General features: G+C 39.1%; 1 protein-coding gene across 16 annotated transcripts in view; it reads left to right on the forward strand.

Moving 5' to 3' along the window:
* The window catches only part of madd (MAP-kinase activating death domain), a 93,535-nt gene that overhangs the window by 42,235 nt on the left and 35,386 nt on the right, over window positions 1–15,914 (forward strand). For 10 of the 16 annotated variants that reach the window (XM_041794450.1, XM_041795128.1, XM_041794792.1 and 7 more), the window contains 3 exons: window positions 1,557–1,658; window positions 6,326–6,385; window positions 13,959–14,067. In XM_041794450.1, the coding sequence (XP_041650384.1) occupies window positions 1,557–1,658; window positions 6,326–6,385; window positions 13,959–14,067 (271 nt within the window). The remainder of the gene's footprint in view (window positions 1–1,556; window positions 1,659–6,325; window positions 6,386–13,958; window positions 14,068–15,914) is intronic. The other 6 variants (XM_041794707.1, XM_041794951.1, XM_041795042.1 and 3 more) reach the window with 1 other exon arrangement.

Genomic DNA, 15,914 nt, shown 5'->3' on the forward strand with positions numbered 1-15,914 from the left:
AGTTAAAATTCAAGTCAGCAAAGATCAAGTTAGTTCAGTGTTAGTCCTTACTCCATAGTTCCCTCTCAACAGAGTCACTTAAGTAGCCAACTTGTGCAATTTATTGCACTCTTTAATCTTTAATTTTTAATCCATCATTAATACTTTAATAATTATCTAATGATAATCTGGCATACCTTTGAAAAAGGACTTAATTGCAGAAGAGTATCTTCAAAGTAGGGGGGGATTATTAATCTTTTGTAATGATATTGATTCTCTTTCTAATACTTGTATAATACTGAAAAATTTAAGTATCACATTTTTAGCTCAGGTTAGTCCCATTTCTCTTGATCTTTGCTGAAGTGTTTCTACACCTTGGTTGGAGTCCACCTGTGGTAAACTAAACTGATTGGACATGATTTGGAAAGACACACACTTCTCTATAGAATACCCTACAGCTGACAATGATATCAGAGCAGTAACCAAGCTGTGAGGTCAAAGGTACTGCTAGCAGAGCTCAGCGACAGGATTGTTGACAGGCACAGATCAGGGGAAGACTACAAAAAAGTTCTGTTGCACTGAAGGTTCCCAAGAGCACTATGAGCTCCAGAATTCTCAGAAGAAGTTTGGCACAACCAGGACTCTTCGGAGAGCCGGCCACCCAGCCAAACTGAGTGATCAGGGTAGAAGGGCCTCAGTAAGAAATGTGACAAAGAACCCCATGGTCAATCTGACTGAGTTCCACTTGAAACTTGGAGTTAGTTTCAAACATCCAAGTGAGCTTTCATGTGTTCTGTCTTCTGTCTAGCCACTCTGCTACAAGCCCAAATTGGTGGAGAGCTTCAGTGATAGTTGTTCTTCTGGAACTTAGTCCCATCTCCAAACAGGATCTCAGTAGCTCAGTTAGGCTGAACATCAGGTTCTCTCTCAATCTCTCTGTCTGACCATTCGGCCAGCTCCTGGAAAAGTCCTGGTCGTGCCAAACTATGGAGGCAACTGTGCTCTTGGGAACCTTCAATACAGCAGAATTTTTTAGGGGTTTTTAAACCCAAAGAAAGCCAGATCTCCTGCATTTTGATTGAGCTGGATCCATATTCTACCCCTAACAGCTTTTAATAAAGGGAAGCCGTAGCCTCACAAGTTTATTTATATCATGGTATAATACAGACCAAAGTCCCTCACAGTTCGGCCATGCTGTTGGTAGCTTGTCTTGAGCCTCACAGATGAAGTCTCACAAACATGTAAGCTGCCTCTGCTCACTTCTGACTGTGTTTTGACTCACAAATTATACACACAGGGGAGGAATATCATGGGTTTTAAATATCCAGCACTCCTTCTTAATCTGGAAATACAGATCAGGCTTTACTATAAGTATTCATTTTAGTTCATTACTGTCCTTTTTTTTATCATGGCAGAAAAGTTATTCAGAGACATTGTTGTCATATTTCTCAATGAAAAATTGTCACTGTTACCAAAGGTTACCTTATCACTCATTTTTGAGAGCATATAGGCTTTTGAATAATGTTATTTTTTATGCTTTAATTTTGCTTATTTTATTTTCTCCATTCACACGCCAGGCAACCTTTACAAGAACCATGGTACCAGTTTTAGCCTGTCCAATCTGGCTCTCCCCAACAAGGCAGCGAGGGAAAAAGCAACACCATTCCCCAGTTTGAAAGGTATGACAGCACTGCAAACCTGACTTGATTACACCCTCAAGAACTAGGCTTTTGTCTTCTTATCATCCAACCTAGTTGTTCAGTGTGGTTTCATTGGTACTAAGAAACATGATATCAAATTTCCTAGAAAATATACAAAGTTTAAGCGTTAGACTCCCAGGAAATCAGTGATGCCATTACCCCTGACTTTTCGTTTTTTGATTCACTCATTTACATTTTTTGTACTAGGCTTCATAAATGCAGATTTGTTCATCTGTTTTTTGCTCTTTTAAAAAGTAATATACATAAGACTTGGATATAATATTGAACTGCCCCTTACCCTGATTAATGTTTTCACAGGTCATATACACATTCATGGCATTTATTACCCATTAGAAAAAGTCAACCTTTACTATTTACTCACACTCACAGGGAAAACCATGACATTTATTTGCTGTTTATTTTAACTTATGGATATTTTATCCTGTTTTAATTTATTTACTGTCTGTCCCTCTCTACCTTTTTTCAAACCTTTTTCTACATTTTTTTTTCTGGGTAAAAGAATATTTCAATATTGATATAGAGGAGGAAATGGAGCAAGCAGGTTTGTAGAACTGTTTTTTACAGCCTGACTTTTTTCCCACTGTACTGCCAAATGGTTATGGCACTATTTTAAAGGAGAATATTGAGAATTTATCAAAGTTTTTCTCTCTAAAGTAACAGGAAAATCCACTCAGTAACAGACTTTACATTTGTTTTTGCCATAATAATGCAGTGCGCTCTTTAACAGATAGGAGTTTGTTCAGATTGGGGGTTTATGTTTTTGTTTAGGATATCAAGTTGATGGTGAAAATTTGGATCAGGATGATCATTTTTCTCTTTTAAACACTGAACCGATGTGCATCCTGGTATCATTTAGAAGAGGATAAGGGTCTGTGTCCACAGTCGCTGTTTTTTTGCACCATCCGTGATCATTCAGAAATAAATCAACCTAGTCCAGCACATTGCCCTAGACTTTTGCTTTGCTCACGGTGCTCTCATTTGAAAATAGTGACTCAACTTTTGAATCAGCACAGCACTCGTCAATACCACTTTTCTCCTGCTGACCAATCACAATCAAGGAAGGGCAGGAAGTCCAATATCAGCTTCGTTTACCTCAGTGACAGAGGGAATACCAACCTGATTCATCTTTTTTAGAGGGTAGTTTCAAAGTCTAGAGCTGATGCGAATGCTATGACAGGAGCTATTTAAAAGTGGCTGTATGGATGCTATGAGGAAAGAAAGTTAACATTGTAACCCCAGCACCGACAAGCGCCGTTTGAAACTGAAGTATAAAATGCGGCGTCCATGGACACAGACCCAACTACTGGAAAATGTTGGTCTTCTTTTGTTTATTAAGTAATACTAAGGACAGGTAAAAATAGCTCAACAGTGTGGCTCCAGAAGCAAAAATCTCATTTGTGGATTTGATTATTAGCCATATTATCAGAAGTATCTCAGCAAGACTTACCATAAACTACCTGAGTGTAAAAAGATCATTAATGTTCCCATAGAAGACACAAGTTCACAAGATATCAACCTCATTTTAAGAAAAATGTAGTCTACTGGTGATCTCAATCAAACTACTGCAGTACCCACAATCCTTTAGCGTCACAGTGGCATCTCTGATTGGTGGAGTCTTTGGGACCATCTACCCACTGTTGATAGAGAAATGCTCAGACTATGACATACAGTATTACAACATAAACATTTCAAATATAATCACTACAATAAAGATAAGTGTAGAAAAATGTCATTATATTGTTGGAAAGCTTCAAAAACTGTCATTAGCAACAAATAAAATGAATCGCAATGGGTTGTGGATTACGTGGTTCTGTCCTCCTCGTAAAGAAATATGTACACAGTCTTGTACCTTTAGCTCAAACGCTGTTTAGTGCCAAATCAAATGTGTTAGGGTCGTGAGTGCTAAGGTAACTGATTAGCTTGTTTCATGTATTAAAACCTTTGTAATAAGGATTTTGCTAAATGTCAGTGGGGGATTTGAACAAGACAGTCTGGCTGCAGCCCGTTCATTTCTGACGGCCGCTCTCTCACACCGTTCATCGGATGCTATCTCTTTCTGAACAGAAGTACACGATAAATGTTCAAAATAAAATCGGATTAAACTGCTCTTTAGGGCAAGGGTAAGAGTTAAGGTAATGGATAGGATACCACAAGTTAAAAATAAAAAACCTGCCCTGCAAAACCTGATTCCAAAACAGATGATAGAGCTGAGTAAACAGTCTACTCACAGGAAAGAAGCTTGTCCTCTGTGAAAACACTTCAACACAGCCAGTGTAGCTTGCATAGCTTTGTTAGCTGAGTAAGCTGCATGGATAACAGGGCTTTGTAGCTAAAGCTAAGCTTAGAGAGCAGGTACCTGAGCTATGTATCTACTTATTCGCATAGGTAAGTTAGCTTTAGCTACATTTGCTGAAGCTCACATTGCTGAAGCTAACTTATCCACACATAATGGCGCTATGTAGTTAACCTAGCTACATAGCCTATGTGATTAAAGCTAAGCTCACAGAGCAGCTACCTGAGCTACGTGTCTATGTTATCTGCATAGCTATGTAGCTAATAAGGTTACATAGCTAACATAGCTACGTAGCTTACGTGTCTAAAGCTAAGCTCACAAAGCAGCTATGTAGGGACGTTATCTACGTACTAGTTAATATCTTGGCTTTAGCCATATCTGCTAAAGCTCACATTGCTAAAACTCAGCTGTGGCTTAGTGACGTGAATTACTAACAGTAAAAATTGAAAGACCTGATGACAAAGTGTTTTATAAAGCCATGTAAATAGTCTTCTTACAAGAAAAAACTAGTCATCAATGAAAATGTTACCTGCATAAGCTATTTAGATAACAGGAACTAGTAGCTTACGGAGTTAAAGGTAAGCTCACAAAGCAGCTACGTAAGCTTCCTATCTTCGTTATCCATGTAGCCAAGTTAGCTTTAGCTATGTTTGCTCATGTTACTAAAGCCAACCTAGCTACAGATAATGGGGCTACACAGCTTACACAGCTACACAGCTACATAGCTAATGTAGCTAAAGCTTAGCTCACAAAGCAACTGTGTAAGCTAAGGAGTTACGATATCTGTGTAGCTACATTAGCTTTAGCTAGTGTTTCTTTGTAATGTTTAAAATTTGGTTATTTCATGAATCTAACTGTAAGACTTTCTTTATGAATAAAGTTGAATTAAAAAAATAAAACTAGAATTGATTATATATTGTACCGACAAATTATGGCTCTTCTGTCATGAGATATACGCTGTTTCAGATGAACGGTCTGTGAGAGCGACCGTCAGAGAGGAACGGCCTACAGCCAGACCCAGCCAAATTTTGCTTCCGGAGCCAATGCTGCTGAAGAAATGTGCGGGTTCTGTTGAGCTCTTTACAAACTAACTTTGAAAAAAAAAAAAAAAAAAGTTCTTTAATAGGGGAAAGGAGGCAGGTGTTCATGTTAGATCAAGTGCCGTCTTGAACTTCAGGGTTATGAACACAAGAGAATGTAAATTCTGCACAGCACAGACAGATGCAGACACTAAAACTGCACTCAGGAAAAGGCGCTTTTGTAGTTTTAGAGGATAATATGAATACATGTCAGCTGGATTTTCACTGAAACTGAGAGAAAAAAAGGTGAAGCATGGTATTTAAACTCAATAGCTCCACTACACGTGGAATAGCTGCCATGGAAAATGTTCTGTTCCTTTGATTCTGGTGTGTTCTGTCTTTGTTGTTCAGACGCCCCTGACAGCCCGGGTATGTCTTGTCTGGTGTGCGAGTTTGTTTGAGACCCCCTGGCTAGGCATTTCTTTACCCTTGAAGTGACCTGTACCTATCTTACACCCTGTTTCTCAGCATAGTACTAAGATAGAATGTGCTACTTTAATGTCAGCCATGTTTGTCCAGCCCCTCTCTGTTCCTATGCCATTCCTCTCTGTGTGACTGGTGGAGTCTATAATGCACACATAAATGTCTCAATACTCTTTATGTGAGTGCAGACTATTATCCATGTGGCATCTGTACATCCTTGCTGCTACAAGAAGGATGCTCAGTAACATATTTAAGGGACATTCATAGAAAGCAAACAGAATATATTACCCTCTTTCTCCCCTTTGATGTGTGTTTTGTCTTGCTTTTTTGTCTGGTGGCTCCCATTGTTGAGTGTTTCCCCTTTTAAGGTTGCTCATTATTAAAAAAAACAGACAAATGTTCCTTATGAAGTGTTTTAATGTGTTTCATAATTATCTTTTATGTTTTTGCCTCTCATTGTGCACAAATTCTAAGACAACTCCATCATCCATCGGTCTAGACATACATTAACATTGCTGAACTGACGGTTCAGCATAATTCAAGCACTGATATAAAGCAAAGTGTGAGCTGAACACAGCTCCTACTTGATCCTATAACTGTTCAATGTGTTTCTAGACACATGTCATTGAGGATTGATAACCTCATCAGTACATATTGTCTTTATCTGTCTACCCTTTTTATCTTTTACTTTTTTAATTGCTTTTGTTTTGGCGCTATGTTGAGTGTGCATGTCAGTTTTATGGGTTGATGTTCAGACTGGTTGTGTCTGGGCCGGTGCCCCTTTCTCTGTCCACCTTTTTTGCGGCACTAATTCTGGGTTTTGTGTGCAGTATTTGGGCTAAATTCTCTAATGGAGATAATTACAGAGGCCGGCCCGGGGAGCGGAGAAGGTGGGTTCTGCCCTTTAATCGAGTGAGCTGCATGCTTCTCCAAGCCAGTCAACTACATCTCCCAGCATCCCCTTCTTTTCTATCCTCATTTCAGTCACCATGTTGTGTCATAAAAAGATCAAGTGGAGCATTGAGTCTGTTGTCTTATCACACCACCATTCATAGTGACTGTTCGTACGTCCTCAGACTAACCGCTTGTCCACTTCACTATCTTCATTTTTTTATTTTAATAAACTAGACTTATCACACGCAAGGCTGAAAAGAAATAAAGAGGATAAAATCCCCAATTCTAAAAAAGTAATCTCTGGCAGCTTGGAAACTATGCATTAAAAACTCAAGGAAGAGAATGAAGCCCAAACACTGAACAATATGATTGAGATAGAGAATAACAAAAGAAAAGCTAATCTAACAGCATCTGTTATTTGCCACTGTTTCTTTTCTTTATGCTCCAACTGATTACTGGAGGTTGGGCCCAATCATGCCGTCTTTGTGCTTCACACAATGAGCAGTGACTGCAAAGCTGATAAGTAAAGACTGAAGTGTGCCAACATTTGCACACTCCAGACTTTATAGCTGAGGAACATTTTCTTTGGAGTTTTTAGATGGGCTTCAAGGGAATAAACCCATCTCTCTTGGCAATAGAAGCCACATTCAATTCAATTCAGTTTCAATTTAACCTTCATTGTCATTGCACAAAAAGCATAACAAAATTTTCTGTGCATCCTGGATGATAAAGATAAAATAGATAGAAAAAAAATAGATAAAGTAAAAGAAAATAGGATATCTACTGCTGCATACACACTCAAGTTCATCCCCACACATACATTAGATAAAATAGAAAAAAAAAATCAATTAAAAACAAAAATAGCATATTGTATTATTAATATTGACAGTGTCCACAGTTATTGCCAGCATTATCGCAATTCTTAAGTCAGGTCACTGATGATAGTGGAAAGGCACAGGTTTCAGAGATTTCAGTTTAGGGCTGGGCAATTAATTGCAAATTAGATTCAATCGCAATATTGCCTGCTGCAATTTACAAATCGCAACAGTCGCAATATTTCTTAATCTTGAAATGTGTCAAAATGACAATTTAATATTTCTTTTGCAGCAGAGATTAATACACATTATGCAAACATTCACGTTTTTCCAGGAAAAAATCCTGCTTTACATATGCACATGTAAACAGAATGAGACTGACATAGAAATGAACATCCCCTTCAACTGATATCAAATTTGCAATATGAGCCAAAATAATTGTAATTAGATATTTGTTTTAAATCATGTTACCCTAGTATGTTCTATCTGATATTGTGAAAGTTTTAATATAAAATGATTTATTGCTTGTATTTATTGAAAAATATATAAGACAAGAAACCTAAAGATATTGCATATTAAATCGCAATACTGGGGAAAATAATTGCAGTTAGATTATTTTTGCAAATCATTCAGCCCTAGTTCAGTTCAGTGATGGCTCTCGGTACAAAACTGTTTTTTTAGTCTGGAGGTTTTTGACTTTAAAGCTCTGTAGTGCCGTCCAGGCAGCGCATCCTGAAGATATCCTCCAGAGGTGTATTGGTATTGGTAGTCCTATTATTTTCTGAGATGTGTCGTTGACTCTTGAAGACTGTTCTGATCTGCCTCTGTGCAGTTCACATAAGCAGTATGTCAAAGTGCTTTCAATGCAGCAGTGGTAGAGGGCTTTCAGCAGCTCTGCTGACAGGTTGTTCCTCAGTGTTCGTAGGAAGTGGAGCTGCTGTTGAGCCTTTTTAACTAGGGGAGTGGAATTGATGGTCCATGTTAGGTCCTCTGTGAAATTTAAAGCTGGGAACTCTCTCAACTTCCTCTCCTCTGAATTTGAGAGGAGGGTGGGCCTCACGATGCCTCCTGAAGTCAATGATTTGTTCTTTCCTGATGTTCAGTGTTAGGTTGTTTTCTGTGCACCATCCAGCCTGCTTGTTTATTTCCTCTATGTAAGATGTTTCGTCATTATTTGTAATGAGCCCCACCACTGTTGTATCGTCCACAAATGACGACTCATATTGCCTTTCAAAGCCCATATTCCGTCTTCTCAGCTGTGGGTGGAAAGACCATCTGTATAAACTGGGTCTTGGCACCAAGAGCCGTCACTGCATAGCTATGTATATCAAACATCCATCTGACCAAGCAAACACACAAACATCACTGAAAGTAGTCCATCTGTCACAGATAGGTCTACTTTAATTTGGACAGTCTGCACTGATTTTAATCAGGCAGTGACTTCCCCAGCAGAAAATATTAAATCACTTCATATGGCATTCTAGTCCTCATGGAAAGCTTACCTATATTTGTTTAAGTGTTTTCAAGCTTTGACACCTAAATAGGAATGACATTGACTTAAATTGGACTGAAAATGTCCTTTTGCGTATGCCTGGATAGAAATAGAAGCGAATCCCTTAACTATAATCTATGTAATGCAATTGCATTTTTAAGAGTTATGGGTATACTATGGGGATCTGTTGTGATGACTGTTACTGTGAAAGACTGTTTCTATTTGTAGATGAATTAAGCACAGATTAACAGGGTTTATTCCTGTAATTTTCACTTTAGCCATCCAAATTCAGACCTGACATTTAGCTAGTATTGGTGATGTAAATATTTTGTTGCTTTTCTCAGCGTCAGCACAATGGTTTGTTTCAGCATTTTCTAACTTTGTCTGCTGGCTGGCCTGTTTGTGTAGTTGCATTAAAGCTTTTTATAGTGCAGACTCTGGATTTAAATTGGCTTCCCTTCATCTCTCCCTTGTTACTCGGGTCAGCAGAACCATTTGATCCCTAAGATCAACGACCATCTAAATAGCTGTATCCTCCATTAACCTACTGAGCTCGTCTGGCCACTTTGACAAGCTACAGTTAAGAGCTGGGGTCCTGCCAAGACCTGCAGGCTTTCCAACAAAACATATAGATGAAAGGCTCAACTGGGGCATTTTTCCAACAAACGTTCTCATTCTATCTGAGATAAATGTAGTTATATTGATGGAAGACACATCCATAAGAAGTTCCATCTCTACTGAGAGTAATGTTAATCGTAATTTAAAAGAGCTTTTGATTTCAAGTGTTGTTTCTGTTGAGTACATTTTTAGGAAACATCATAAATACAACTCCGGCGTAAATAAAAAACTGTGGATTCCTGCTGACGCATTAAATCAACAATAAACCAGGCAACAATGACAGATGTCAGATCAGAAAAGCTCTTTGTCCTGTCTTTGTAGGAGGATGAGCCTCCTCCATTGTTTGAAGCCTTACAAAAAGAGACAGCAAATGACAGAATGGAGATTTCTCAGACTTAGCCTGCTTTAGACATACTCCAAAGACGTACTCACCAAGCAGTCAGCACTGTCAAAAGCTGTGATTTACAGGAATTTATTGACATCAGTTGTCATCAGAGTCTGGCCAATCCATCTGCTTTGCACGTTTACTCTCAATGTACAGATATTAAACATTTGATATTGGTGAAATATAAACAAGTCAGCTGTAGAAGTAGTAGTACAGTTGTGAGGAATGCTGAGTAAGCTGAAATTGACATTATATGTTAAGTAATTATCCATCTAGTGTTAGGATTGTTGCCTGGTTGGAAAGCATGGTTAACTGGCTGCCTGTTTGACTAGTTCCACATTTTCTCCCACACACTGCCACGCCTGTGCACACACCAGAGAGCTTGAATAAATATTAGAGCGCAGTTGTTAAGCAGATCTGTGCTTGGAAGAAATGGACTGTCAGTGCAAAGTAGATAGATTGGCCAGATTCCTTGTCTGTCATCAGGCTGATCTGTCTTCCTAAGCTCTAATCTGAAAAGATTGTGCTATGTCTGAAAACAGACCTGACAAACCGCGTCATTTGAGGAGAACGAGACTGGGTTTAGATGTACTGGTAGCCGATAGTAATGGCTGCTGCTGGTGTAGCGGTTAGCAGATGTAGCTACAGTATAGCAGCAGTTTTAATAAACTGGACCTAATTTTTTTTGTTAAATAAAGAGAATAGGACAGCACTGAAAGCTTTTAAAGGTAGATAAGTCATTTTTACTCTTCCTCTGACCTGCTTTGGCATGAGTTTGTGATCACTACAAAGGGGGTTTATTTGTATTCTAAAGCTGGTGGCAATGACTGCCCCCGGTGAGGCGATTAATTCAGATACAGCTTTAGCGGCAGTTTATTAGATCTGTAAATCATTTCTCTATTGAAAGAGGAGCAAAGAACCACACTGAAATTCTTTTGTAAGGCAGAGAAGATGTTATGCGTAGAATAATAAAACTGAAAAGCCTGAGGGTTCTGTTTTTAACATTCTGTGTGCACTCAAATTAGGATTGTTCATTTTAACCGTACCATATGAGAGGTGGGCAATCAATCTAGTTTCGATTTAGATTGCAGTTTTGGCTTGTGTCGTCATGTGGTATCATGTAGTAAATCAAGCAGACTCTCCCCTTCTTTGCAGCGTGTGCACTCCCCCTTCCACTAAAAACAGCCCTAGCTTTCATTTAAGTGAGGACCAGAGGAAGCCAAGGCAATTGAGTCATTTATGTGTGACCCTTGGAGGGTTTTATCCTGTAGCACTGCACTGTGAGTTAACGTAATAGTTCCAGGTTTCAGCAGTAAAGCTCAATTTTACGTCCATTAACTCAGTTTATATGTCAGCCTACATTCTTGAAAAGCCAAGGCAGAGCAACTTTAGGGAGTATTTATGTGATGACAAACCTTACCATGGTTTCAAAAATGCATAACAAGTGTGAAATACCTCCAAACTGCTTAGCTTTTAATCCAAACAGGTTCATACTGTCTCCACAGGATGTATTTTTCTCTGTGAATTCTCATTGATAGATAAGTAGTGGTGTTACCTCAACATGTTAAGACCGCTAACTTCCTGCAGTTTTTCTCAGAAGGGTCACCTGATGTTGATGTGACATGTCTTATCAGCTGATTTTATACAGGTTTGGTCATCCTGTCTTGAATGTCGCCCGACACCATGGATGCTGTTTAAAAAAAAAACTGCCTGTCAGAAGGGGATGGGGTTTTGCTGTCAGTTAAGACAGGATGACCAAAGGTGTTTAAGATCAGTTGTTAAGAAACATCACAGCAGCAGCATGTGACTCTTGTGAGGAAGTTAGCAGTTGAAACATGTCAAGGGAACAAAAAAACGCTACTTACAGTATGCTTCGCCATTGTTGTTAGCTTTCTCTATCCTATACCAGGCTTTCTTGCTCATTAAGGAGAATGAAGTAGTGCATGCACATGCTGGTTGTAAACAAAGGATAGATAAGACTGAGCTGTATAGATCTGCCTCAAGCATCAGCTCTATGGATTCCCACATTGCCACTGATATCTGATCTAGCTACAGGTGCACCTCAAAGAATTAGAGTATCATTCATCTCATACTAAGTGAAATATTTTGATAAGACTTTTGTTTTGATCTTGATTATTACATCTCCCAAAATCAAAAATCCACTCTCAGAGTGTTAGAATATCACACAACACCAGTCCAAAAAAGCATTTGTGATACAGAAATGCTGACCTTCTGTATTGTTAAGTCTGGTGTCTCTCTTCTTCCTCTTGACTATTCTCCAGATTCTCTACAGGGTTCAGGTCAGACCAGTTTGCTGGCAAAACGAACACAGTAATACCAGGGTCAGTAAACCAGTTTCTGACACTTTTGGCTTCACTGTGGAGAGGTGACAAAAGAAATCAGTCTCTTCATTAACTTCTCAGCAGATGGAAGCATGAAGAGCTCTAAAATCACCTGGTAGATGGCTGATAAAGACCAGGGGACCAAGAGCAACAGATGGCATGGCACCCCAAACCATCACTGACTGTAGAGACTGGAAACACTGGACTTCAAGCATAGAAGGATTCTGGGCCTGAGCTTCCTCCAGACTCTAGGACTTTGATTACCAAATAAAATCAAAATTTAGTTTCATCTGGAAACAGGACTTTGGACCACTGAGCAGTGGTCCAGGTCTTTTTCCTCCTTAGCCCAGGTGAGGCTTACGGCACTGTCTTTAGTCCAAGAATGCAACACTTGTAGCCCATTTCCTGTCCCCGTCTGTGTGGCTGTTCTTGATCCACTGACTCCAAGACTGTGAAGCTCCCCCAAGTCCTTGAATCTGCTTTGTTTGACAATCCTCTGAAGGCTGAGTTCATCCCTGCCCTTTCAGCAGTGACCTTCTGTGGCTTACCCTCCTTTTGGAGGATGACAATAACTGTCTTCTGGACATGAGTCATGTCAGTAGTCTTCCCCATGATTGGGGACAACCTAGAATATATTAAATCATGGGAGAAAATAAAATTTTAAATGATATTCTAATTTTTTGAGTTGCACCTGTATTTGGGTAGGGATTGGATCGACCTCTGTACCAGGAATGTATCAGTCTATCTTTAGTCTGAATGACATAATTCACTACAAGATCTTACATTATAATTAGCTCAAACATTCATGTTTTTTGATCCTTAATTGAACAAAGTTTTGATCTGACTACTGTATCATTTATCTGTTTTTATGCTTGGTGAAATGGATGCAGTCATTAGTCTTAATTACCCTCCACAGGAATAATAAAGTAGATCTTGAAGCTTGAACACACCTCTAGGAAAAAAGCATGATAAAGGAACTGTGTCTGCCCAGACAATTTCATTCAAACCACATCAAGGGATTTTTCTCCTCACAAGTTGATGGGGTTTTCAACATCTTTAACCTTTTTGCAAGCAGAATAAAAAAACAAGGGGGAGCTCTTAGGAATAACAAACAGTGGTGCGACTCATTATACTGCTAATTAGTGGCTTAATTAAAAGTTGCAGTGGTTAGGGTTTGCATGGGTTAATTGGGACAAGTCTCATCGGTATTGTTTCAGTACACGGACTCAGTAATGGATACCTTTGCCTTGTTTTGAGTCTCATCTCTAATGAAATTAATAAAATATTGATAGACCCAGCCCTGACATATGCTAAACTCTCAGATCCTCAACATCCAGTATTGATGCAGAAACACCTTAGCTTACAAGGTAGTAGGAGAGCTATAACGTTCGATGCCATCCACACATCCTTTTATTTAATTTCATGCATGACATGCGTGACACTATCATCTGTCCAACCTCACATCTCTGTGCTGCTAATGTGTGATGCCACCACCAAGAGCACCGTTTGGACTCCTGTGTGTGAACTGAGTGTTTTTATGTGCACCTGGTCCCTGTTTGATTTGTCCTCCACCTCTGTTGTTGTGAAAATAGACTCTAGCTGCTCCAATAATGTCTGTTCAGCAGTAGATAACCTTCTTGTAGACTCCTGGTGTGTCTGTCCTCTTCACAAAGTGATGTCAAACTGCTCTCTTTTCTTCTTTTCTGTCTGACATGGTAGCTTTAGAAAACATACTTCTTGTTTGGAAATTGTTTCCTATCCTGGTTTACACTTCCTGGTGAGCAAGTGCCTTTGTGTGTGTCCTTTCCACTTCTGAATGCTCTACTTTTTAGTGACCCTGTAGTGGTTTGCAGTTTCTTTTTTCTTTTATCTATTGATGTGACGTTCAGAGCCTCAATGCTTATGCTTTTCTTCCAGGGGCACGTGCACCTCGAGCACTTGTCGACCAGAAGTCTTCAGTAATCAAGCACAGTCCAACAGTGAAGAGAGAATCGCCCTCTCCTCAGGGTCGGGTCAACAACACCAGGTAAGGACTGCTCGCTTGATTAATTTGCCACTTCACTAATTCAGTATAAAGCAGTATTCGCGCTGGACTAGTATTACCTATGGACCTCAAATTTACTGACATTTCTGAAGGAAGGCTGCAGCAATGAAAATGCACAGTGATTTTTTTATTTCTTAAGTAAGCAAACAAATGCAATGGTGTGCACATTGCATTCTGCAGGTGATGCTATCTGCATGTGTCCTATACATACTGGTAACCAACATGAGTTGGAGTGTTTTTTACCCTTTTTGTATATATTTCACCTATTTTTTTTTGGGATTTGTAGAAAGCTGTCCATGACTAATAAACTTATTAATTGTCGTATGCATGAAATGTAGGGCTAAATAACACTGGTGCGAGATCAGGCACTTGCAAAGACACTGTTGAAAGAAAAGCAAAAGCGCTGTGCATATGAAGAGAGCAGCAGTGTGCAAATGCACATTTGGAGGGCAGCCATTTTTACTAGTGCTGTTAATTGATAAAAGAAAATAATCAAGTTAATCACATCCCTATACTGTGATTATTTATGATGTTGATGGTCTGCAGTCTCTGGCGACCCTTTAGCAATCGCATTAGTTAGCCTAGATGTTGTTGTCTTGGGGACAAATCCAGGTCTGCTGGACTGCGCTGGTGTAGCTTGGCGTTATGGCTTGATCCAGTGTTGTTGTTAGCATTTTTGCTAACATTACCAACATTGGCTATCATGGCTTGATACCGTGTTGTTGTTAGTGTCTTTGCTAACATTAGCAAAGATGCGTTTTGCCTGGAGGTGGTACTTCAGACTCGTTGTACTTCGGTGTGAAGATAGTACTCACCACATTATGTACACACCACTTTTGTTTCATCCAGACTTCCATTTGGCAGCTTTTTAAATCGAAATTTGCCTTGAAGCAGACCTGGGTCTGTCTCCTCACTCATCACTGCTGGCTGTGTTTGATCTGCCCTTAACTTTGACCCAGGGATGTAAACATCCGAGCAGGAGGACTACAGGAGGAAGTTGAAGTCAAACTTAGTCATATGATTAAATTGCAATATAATTTTTTTTCTAAGACCTTAAGCTTTCCAGATTAATCACAAGTGTTAACGCATTAATATTAACAGGCTTAATTTTTACACATGAACTGAAATTAACTAAAAGAGAAGCACTATTTATAACCTTTATGTGTAAAAATTTTAACAATCTCCTTTGCTGCCCCTATCATTTTCTAGATCAAAAAAGGTGAACGAAATTCTGCACAGAGCATAAAATGACCTAATTACCACTCTAAGTTACAGAGATAAAGATTTGCACGGGGCTAGAATTAGCTGTGGACCTCTGTGTGCAGAAATATGGTTGGAGATTTGCCCTGGAATTTTTACTCCATGGTTGATTTGCAGGGGATTAAAAACATACACCCTGCACGATTATTACAAATTACCAGAGGTGCCTAAGTAATACTAATCCTGGGTGAATATGGCTCAGGAAGACAAAAGAATAAGTGATGAAACAGATCACTAATCTCAGGAGTTTTTTTTGTGAGTCAGAGTTTTCTTCTAATGAGCCTAAATTGAAATAAAAAAAAAAAAGAAATAAAAACTATGAATGTAATTTTTCTTCCCCTCAGGTAGCTGAGACTCAAGCTAGGCATTTTAACAACACTGCAATTCTATCAGCGTATCATAATTAAGCTTCACATCCTCAGTTTTAATCACAATATTGCTACAATACCAACATGAATTTTAATTTTTATTTATTTGAAATAGTTTAGCCAGGAAAACCTCATTGAGATTAGGGATCTCATTTACAAGAGTGCCCTGGCCAAGACAGCCTGCAGCACAAAAATCACAGA

The sequence above is a fragment of the Cheilinus undulatus genome, linkage group 1, assembly GCF_018320785.1.
Source record: "Cheilinus undulatus linkage group 1, ASM1832078v1, whole genome shotgun sequence".
NCBI lineage: Eukaryota > Metazoa > Chordata > Actinopteri > Labriformes > Labridae > Cheilinus > Cheilinus undulatus.